The 9,332-nt window shown below is 31.4% G+C and overlaps 1 protein-coding gene across 1 annotated transcript; it reads left to right on the top strand.

The window, feature by feature from the left end:
* The first annotated feature begins 402 nt into the window (after window positions 1–402).
* On the top strand, window positions 403–6,362 carry LOC131627255 (cysteine-rich receptor-like protein kinase 44). The gene is made up of 7 exons (XM_058898093.1): window positions 403–1,358; window positions 1,452–1,571; window positions 4,408–4,556; window positions 4,662–4,872; window positions 5,035–5,272; window positions 5,591–5,744; window positions 5,852–6,362. The coding sequence occupies exons 1-7, from the start codon at window positions 578–580 to the stop codon at window positions 6,176–6,178; spliced, it is 1,980 nt and encodes a 659-aa protein (XP_058754076.1). The 5' UTR covers window positions 403–577; the 3' UTR covers window positions 6,179–6,362.
* The last annotated feature ends 2,970 nt before the right edge of the window (window positions 6,363–9,332 follow it).

Raw genomic sequence — 9,332 nt, forward strand, 5'->3', positions numbered from 1 at the left:
ATGGTTAAAGCGTAATGCTCTTGTTTTTAGTGATGAGTCCTTTAGTTTCATAGAGTGCATGTCGGAGATAGTTAGGGTCTCTTGGTGGTGGTTAATTTCTTTTTATAAGAAATTGCCTTGTTGTAATTTTTATGGTTGGAACATCCAACCTCTTTTGTGTTTTGTTGAGTAACTCTCTTTGTATTGGGGTGGAGCATCCCTTTTGCTCCCTTTAATTCCATTGCTTATTGAAAAAAAAAAATTAATTGATTCCAAGATAATCTCAATTCCTGTTTAAAACATTGGTGATACACGTAGATCCACCGTGTGGTAGTTGCCCATGTATTGTTGCCTTGTTAAATGGTTCATACACCATGCTAAATTGTAAAGGCATCTCCTGATTTTAACGTTTGAAGAAGTCAACATTATCATGCTGTCAAAAAGAAGGTTTTTGCTCTTGACTAATAGGCGTACAAGTTTATGGTCAGTCAACTTAAGAGTCTAACACCCACCAGTCCACAACCTTACATTTCATAATACTCCATTCATCCCTTTACTCTTCATTTTGATATTTCAAAGAAATTTTATTTTTTGTGCAATGCCTCTGCTTTCCTTTTCCTTTCTTTGTTATGTGTTTTTTATAACTATATCCCAAGCCAGAGCTGGAGATCGGGTATCATGTGATAACGACAGAGGCAACTACACAACCAACAGCCCCTACGGCAACAACCTTAAAACCCTTTTATCCAGTTTCACTTCTCATACAGAAATTAACTACGGTTTCTACAATTTCTCATATGGCAAAGATCCAGATAAAGCATACGCCATTGGATTGTGTCGTGGAGATATTGAGCCAAATCAGTGTCTTACAGACATAAATAATTCCTTTTCCTATCTCAAAGAACAGTGTCCAAATCAAAAGGAGGCAATTGTGTGGGGTGCTGAATTAACTTTGTGGTACTCAGATCGCTCAATATTTGGGATAGTAGATACTTACACTCCAATATATTTAGGCTTTGAATCTGAAAGGAATTCAACTGATGTGGATGCATACAGCGACGCACTGAGTAAGTTGATGAGAAAACTTAAAGACAAAGCTGCATCAGGTGACACCCGTAGTAAATATGACGCGGATATTGGGATTGATCCTGTGAAAAATGAAACTATATACGGTTTTGTGCAGTGTGTGCCTGATTTGTCATCGCAACAATGCGATGATTGCTTGGAAGAAGCAATTTCAGAAATTCCTTATTGTTGTAATGGCAAAATGGGAGGAAATATTCTTAAACCAAGTTGTCGTCTAAGATATGAACCTTATCTCTTCTACAATTCAACCATTGTGTTAGACTCACTACCAACCACCAATAACGCTTCTTTAGGTAAAACTCGAACAGTTTACTGCTTTCCTAAAATTTATTTCTATATATTTAGTACTTGAATGTAACTTTGATGATTTAAATTAATTTGTGCAGGAGGACATAGTAAAACCCGAATCATCATCGTCACTGTAGTTCCGGGTGTTACCGTGGTTTTGATACTTATTTTTATTTGCATTTATTTAAGACTCAGAAAGCCAAAACAAAAATTTAAAGGTATGTTTAACTTGTATTTGGTGCAAACTTATTGGTCACGCAATCTTTTTAAATAAATTTTTAGATTATATGAGTTTTAATTAAATACCAATACATTTAGATAAAATGTATTTGTTATGGATTGTTCACCATTTTTTAGTGATGTGAAGTGAACTTAGTTTAAATTAACATTTGAAATCGCTGAAAATTGTTCTTATGTTTTTTAAAAAGTTAATTTTTATCTACCCAATTTAAAAAGTTGAATAAAATTATCTTCAATACAAAATATTTTGGAATCAACGAATAATTGTACTATTTTATAAATAATTAAATCTATTAAATTAAATAGATTCTTGTAAATGAGTGAATGAATACTATTTAATTTTTTGCGATAGGTATTGAAGTTGTTCTCTTTTAAGAATATAAGTTTGTTATCATATTTATGGCCATAACGCTTGTTTTCTCTACAACAAAGCTAATTTCTACCCACTCCATCAATTCCATATTCTAAGTAGAATTTAACTTTTAAATATTGCAAGTTTGTCCATACGTTTTTTTTATTAATTTTTAGAAATTTTTTAATATTTTTATAAAATTTACCAATTAGTATATTAAAATTTTCAAAAATTGCACATTAGTTTTTTCTTAAATTCTTAAAAATTGTAAATTGATATTATTTGCAATATTCAAATTTGACTCAACTTTTAAAATTCGTAAGATGACACAAATATCTTATACTGAATTTTTTTTATTCAATTCATCAAAAATAATTTAAAAAAACAATAATTTCCAATTATCTCATCTCAACACATTCTAAAAATATTACATTTTCTATACGAGATAAAATTTATATTTCTTAGTCTAAGAAAGTGGATGCTGGATAGTTTAAGAAATAAATTATTTTATAAATAATTGTCTTTTATTAATGTTAAAATACGTTTTAAAAATGATTTCTTAGACTTGTATATGAAGTGGAAGCTGATTTGTGTTTACTTACAATAAATAAAACGAGTTTCATCCATTATTAGAAAAACTTATCATTTTACTATAACGTTAATATTTATATAAATTTTGAAATATCATAAAATTATACAATTGAATTTTGAAAAAAAAAATTTACCGTATAATCTATAACAAATAGGCTCTAATTAAATATACCAAAACCTCAAAGCATGTTGTTGTAACGGAGTTCCGTCAAGAACAAAGCAAAATTATGAAAAAGATTTGAGTTTCATGAACAAACACAAAAAACTCTATTATATTTTGTGTGTGTGAGAGAGACAGAGAAAAGATTGGTTATATTTTTTTCCCATTCACTTATTCAATAAGGATTCAAAGATTACAAGAAAATAACAACAACTAACCAATGTCAACAATTTAAGAGAACATTTTTATTTATAGACTACTAAGCTAACTTAAACAATTGGCTAAACAAACAGGCTTAATCAGATATGTTAACAAACCTAACATTTCAACTACTACATGCTTAAGCGTACTTCAACTACAGGATGTAGGACTTCGACATCAGCATGTGATCAGACTTTGAAAGCATGCTTAATCTCTGTCGAACCAAAAAGTTACCCTTGTCGAAACTAGAGTTCGATTAATCTCACAAATCTCCACGTCGGAATAAATTAGCTTTCTTCATGCAGTTTTATCAACTGCATACGCTGGAAAAACTTGCAAGTTGGCAATTTCTTTGTGATCATATAAGCAGCATTATCCTCAGCATTTGGACTTCTCCACGTTTGATTATTTCTCAAACGAAATGCAGCATCACATTGATGCGCTTGGTTTGTTCATTATGGGCTGAATTCTTCAACATGTGTATTGCACTTTGGTTGTCACATTTAACATTGATTGCTCGGCCTTTAAGTTTTAGCTACTTAGCAAAACCTTCAAGCCACAATGCTTCTTTCACAGCTTCACTGAGGGAAATTTATTATGCTTCAATGGTTGATAAGGCAACGACCTTCTAAAGTGTTGCTTTCCAACTGATTGATGGGCCAAACAAAGTGAACACATATCTATAAATAGATTTCCAAGAATCCATACAACCTGCATAATCAGAGTCGACATATCTTTGATTTCTACTTATCACCAAGAATCTTCTTCTCCACGTTCACCGCACCAGTTTGTTATAACAGAGTGTCGTCAAGAACAAACCAAAACTATTAGAAAGATTTGTGTTTCTTGAACTAACACAAGAAACCCTATTAGGTTTTACAAAAGAGAGAGAGAGAATAAAGAAAAAGAAAATTAGGATTTGTTATAGTTGTTTTACTATTCACTTACTTAATAAAGGTTCACGGATTACAAGTGAATAAGAATAACCAACATCTCTCAACAACCTGAGAGAAGTAGTTTATTTATAGACTACTAAGCTAACTTAAGCTACAAGCTAACTTAAACAATTGGGCTAGACAAACAGGTCCATTTCGATAAGCTATCAAACCTAGCATTTCGACTACTACATACTTGAGTGTAATTTGACTACAACATGCTGGACTTCGACATCAACATGTGATCAAACTTCGATAGAATGCTTAATCTTTGTCAAACCAATAAGCTAACCTTGTCAAGATTAGAGTTCGATCAAAAATCGCACACATAAATTATTCGTCTTTTAAAATAGTTTTTGTGTTCTCTCCAACTCAAGAGATTAGTCTAACTTGCGTGCAGAGGATATGTGGTTATAAAAAAAAAAGCATGTATTACTCTATCAAATCAAGAAATGTAGCTTTAGATTACGAAAATATATCTCTTTCTCAATCTTCTATATTTGTTTTACATTTATAGATAATATCTATCACACATGGAAACTACTAAACTTGTTCATATTTGTTACTATGTACAGCTTACATTGGAAAATATGATGATAGAGATGAAGAAGAAATCACCAATGTTGAGTCATTGAGATTTAACTTTAATTTCATACTACTTGCTACAAATGGCTTCTCTAATTCTAATAAACTTGGACAAGGTGGATTTGGAGTGGTTTATCTGGTAAGAAAATTATTTATTTATTTATAAGAGTATCCCATTTTTATAAAACATTACCGATAAAAGAAATATAATTCATCATACCTAGCTAAAAGTGAAAATTTTCAGGGAAAATTGCCAAATGGCCACATGATTGCAGTTAAAAGGTTGTCAACAAATTCTGCCCAAGGAGACGAAGAATTTAAAAATGAAGTACTATTAGTAGCGAAGCTTCAGCATCGAAACTTAGTTAGGTTACAGGGTTTTACATTAGAAGGAAGAGAAAGGCTACTAATTTATGAATATGTTTCAAATAAAAGTCTTGATTTCTTCATATTTGGTAGGTTTTAATATCAACTTTGTTATTATACATTAGCATAATATAGGGATTGTTTTTAAACTATTCAAATTAATTTTTCATCGGGAGTGTTGCTTTGGAAAATACTAACAACTAAATATAGTTTTGAAATCATATATATGATTTAATTATTTATATATGTAGATTCAACAAGGAAAACACAGTTGAATTGGGAAAAGCGCTACAATATCATAAAAGGTATTGCACGAGGTCTTCTTTATCTTCATGAAGATTCCCGCCTACGCATTATACATCATGATCTTAAAGCAAGCAATATTCTTTTAGACGACGAGATGAATCCTAAGATATCTGATTTTGGATTGGCAAGATTGTGTATTGAAGATGAAACTCAAGGATGTACGAATAGAATTGTTGGAACCTAGTAAGTTTTCCTATTTTCTTAAGATTGTTGGTTTTCTTAAGAGCTTAATCCCAATCAACTACAGATAAAATGTTAATTTCTCTTCATTACTTAATTAGGCATATGTCTTAACAATTTATTCAAAAAAGTACATGTTTGATTTTATTATTATAATTTATAAAGTTATAAGAGTCGAATCTTTTAAAAGGCAAATAGCATAGAGCACACCTAGATTTGAGTCAATAATACCATTGACAATATGTAGCAATTGAATTAGTGGAAAAAATAACTTGAAATATAAAAATATTTATTATTAAGATTGTTTATATTGACATGCAGTGGATATATGGCACCAGAGTATGTGATGTATGGAGAATTTTCAGTAAAATCAGATGTTTTTAGTTTTGGAGTATTAGTTCTTGAAATTATAAGTGGTCATAAAAATAGTGCAAGCATTTGTCACGGGGAGAATATGGAATATCTATTGAGCTATGTAAGTTATACCTTTCTCACTATGATTTATTCCTTACTATTAATGGTATAGATTAGAATATCATCTGGCCTTAACTCTGTACATTGTCCTTTTGCAAATTCTTTTAGGCATGGAGAAGCTGGATAGAGGGGAACGCAACTAATATTATAGATCCATCTTTAAACAACATTTCACAAAATGAAATAATGAGATGCATTCATATTGGTTTACTCTGTATTCAAGAAAATATAGTTGACAGACCAACCATGGCAACTGTTGCACACATGCTTAATAGTTATTCACTCACTCTCTCGATACCTTCCAAACCTGCATACTTTATGGGAAGTGGACCTAAAAGGCTACAAGATATGGAGCCACTGGTTGCTGATGCAGCTGCAACAAGATTTGATGAATCGATTAACCAAGTTTCAATTACTGAACCATACCCTCGATAGATTTCAATCATAAAACAAGATGGTTCATAAGGGTGGTATACATTACTTTATCATCCGTGTAATTCAACCAAATTATAATTTCTTGAGACTCGTAATTAGCTATTACAAATTCTAGTTAAGATGTATCTTGTTAAACTCAAAGAAGATAGCCTTGTTGTGTTTATCAAACCTGTTAAGAATATATTATGATGAATTAAAATTGATTAGTATTAATATTGTATGGATTGTATTGATTACATTACTTTATTATGTACAACCCATATGATTATAAATATACATTCAGTGTGATCTCATGAGATACACATCATTATATATAAAATACAATTCTAATATGGTATCAGAAGTTAAGGATTTTACGATTCTTTCCTTTCACTACAACAAATGTGTCCGATTATACGATTCCCACAATATAATTGCGGTGGTTTTGAGTCGAGATGGCAAAAATATCCATACCCGCAGATTTCCATGAATAAAATCTGTCACGGATACGAGGCTGGTAGTTTATAGATATCCACATATAAAATAAATGGATATTTAAATACCTATTTATTAATGGATATGGATAGGATTTAACGTTATCCGTACCTGCGGATACCTGTATCCGTTAGTAAAATATAAAAATTACTTAAATATTATTAGTTTATTATACTATAACATTTCATCTTCTAAAAAAAAAATTTATATATATATTATATATTTTACACATAAATTTTATTGGCCATTTTATATTTAAGCTTCTTGTATACTCCGTACTTCACTTTAACAATTTCATCGTCCAACCAAACAATATCGCTCTTTTTCCGTCCAACCAATGTCATCATTCTACTCCTCTGTCGTCTGCTCTTCCACCATATCTCACAATCACAATATCATTCTTTTTTTGTTGTTAAAAATGAAATGTATGGATATTATGCTTTGGTGAAAATGAAGGAAATTAATGTGATGAAATTTTGTTGTTAAAATAAGATAGATTTGTATGAATGTTATATGATAATAACGTTTTGTGTCTTTAAAAGAAGTTGAAACAATGTTGAGTATGGTGGAAGTGGAACTTGAAACAATCCAACAATGGTTAATGATGAAGAAGTTAATTCATCTGGGGTAGAGTTCGATAGTGATGATAATTGTGGTGATAATTTCACTGGAATTTTTGATGATTGAAGCCATTAGCATATATGTTTTATGTTTTTTTTTTTTGCTTTACATATTAGCCAATTAAGAAGATATTAGTACTTTAAGTCTTTAACTACATACTCAGCTATTTTATTTGTTTTATTTTTGAGTTTTTTTCTAAGAAATTTTTTATAGAGTATGAAATTTAAATTTTAATGTTAATTGGTGTACTATTATATATATTTGTGTCATATATGAGGTATTTACAAGTGTAAAAATTTAGGAGTGTGTCGTATATATGTCACCTGCAGGTTCTTAAAAGTCATTTTTTATTTTCCATAAACTCGTACGAGTTTGCGAGTCGAGTCTGTGAATTAAGCCTATGGACCCTTTACGAGTCTGAGTAGACTCGCGAGTTTGACAACCTTGACTGCTAGTATCCTACCAAAGAAAACGAAGAGGTTTAAAACCCTTGCATAATATATTAAAAAATAATTAAAGTGCTCAAACTTTCTATTCAATACTACATTCTCTTAACCAATACACATAAACCATTTTAAATGTATTAAGACTATCTTTGACATTTTATTTTCAATAATTTAAAAATACTAATCAAAAGATATAACATTTAATTTTTTAATCAGCAAAACTATTAATAGGGAGCATAAGGGATACTCCACCCATAGAAGCTACAAACCCTTGCCCTTTAAAGCTAAGGAGAGGATTAAAAATCCAAAAGGAAAAATTACAAACAACAAAAATATTATGATAAGAGGCCATCCACTTCCAAGATCTCAAAACAATAGCAGTCTTTCAATTAGTAAAATTGAACTCAACATTTTTGAAAATAACCTCATTCTCGATCAGCCACAAACTCCACACAGTAGCAAGCCAAACGACTGCCACGGTTATTCTAGTGAACTTGTTCCCCACTTTGGACCAATTATAAAAGAAAATTTTAAGCTCCATTAGAGACAAAGTCACCTCACTTCCCAGTCAACTATAAATATTCCTCCACACTCCGTCCATAATGATGCATCCGTCGAACAAATGCGACCCCGACTCGTCCTCTATGCTACACAGCACACACGACCTGTCCAAAAAGACCTCCCTCCTGCTTAGGAGATCCTTGGTTTTCAATCTATTCATAATGAATCTCCACCCGAACATGGAAATATTTAACAAAATATTCAACCCCCATATATGTTTAATTGATGCCGGAATGTTGTTGTCCAAAGAAAAAGGAGCATCCCTACTGATAAGTTGATAACAGGTGCTAACAGAGTAGGTCCCTTCATCACTTTACATCCAAACAAATTTGTCTTCAACATGCCGAATGAGAACTACTTTGTTAATAAGAGTTTTGAACTCCTCCCATTTTGTTGCAATTAAATTTGAACTATTAACAACCAAACTATCAAAATTCCATGACCATAAACCATCCTCCCACAAGCCTGCATCTTCGATACTGATACTGATGGCAGTCGCACATCTAAAAACCTCAGAGAAAGCTTCTTGAAGGTACTAGTTATTGAGCCACCGTGCCTGCCACAAAGCACTATCACTGCCATTACCAACAATGCTTCTAACAGCCCCTGCAAAATTAAATTCAGCTGAATTTAAATCCTTATCACTAATAATTAAATCTCACCACCTTATTGAATCTTTACTTGTTAACACGGTTGCGTCACCTATGAGCACCTTAACCATAACATTATTGTATCTACTACTGAGAATATTTTCCCACGGCGTATCGGATTCATTCAAAATACGCCAATTCCACTTATTCAACAAAGCCAAGTTCATAATTCTTATATTGTTGACACCCAATCCTCCTAAGTCACGAGACTTGCACACAATTTTCCAGCTAACTTAATGAATGGACCTTCTGTTTTCATTCTCGTTCCATAAGAAATTACTTGGAATTTGACGAATAAGTTGCAATAATTTTCTAGGCACTCTGTGTAACGCCCCGAATTTAATTAATTATTTAATTAAATTAAATCAATGATTTATTCGTTGGAATTAGTCGAAGTTGGGA

The sequence above is a fragment of the Vicia villosa genome, unplaced genomic scaffold (assembly GCF_029867415.1).
Source record: "Vicia villosa cultivar HV-30 ecotype Madison, WI unplaced genomic scaffold, Vvil1.0 ctg.000353F_1_1, whole genome shotgun sequence".
NCBI lineage: Eukaryota > Viridiplantae > Streptophyta > Magnoliopsida > Fabales > Fabaceae > Vicia > Vicia villosa.

Excerpts from the sequence above, each read along its gene's own strand:
- LOC131627255 (XM_058898093.1), top strand. The coding sequence starts at position 578 with ATGCCTCTGCTTTCCTTTTCCTTTCTTTGTTATGTGTTTTTTATAACT. Across the intron at positions 1,359-1,451 it reads CACCAATAACGCTTCTTTAG|GAGGACATAGTAAAACCCGA; the intron begins GTAAAACTCGAA and ends TAATTTGTGCAG. Across the intron at positions 5,745-5,851 it reads TGGAATATCTATTGAGCTAT|GCATGGAGAAGCTGGATAGA; the intron begins GTAAGTTATACC and ends AAATTCTTTTAG.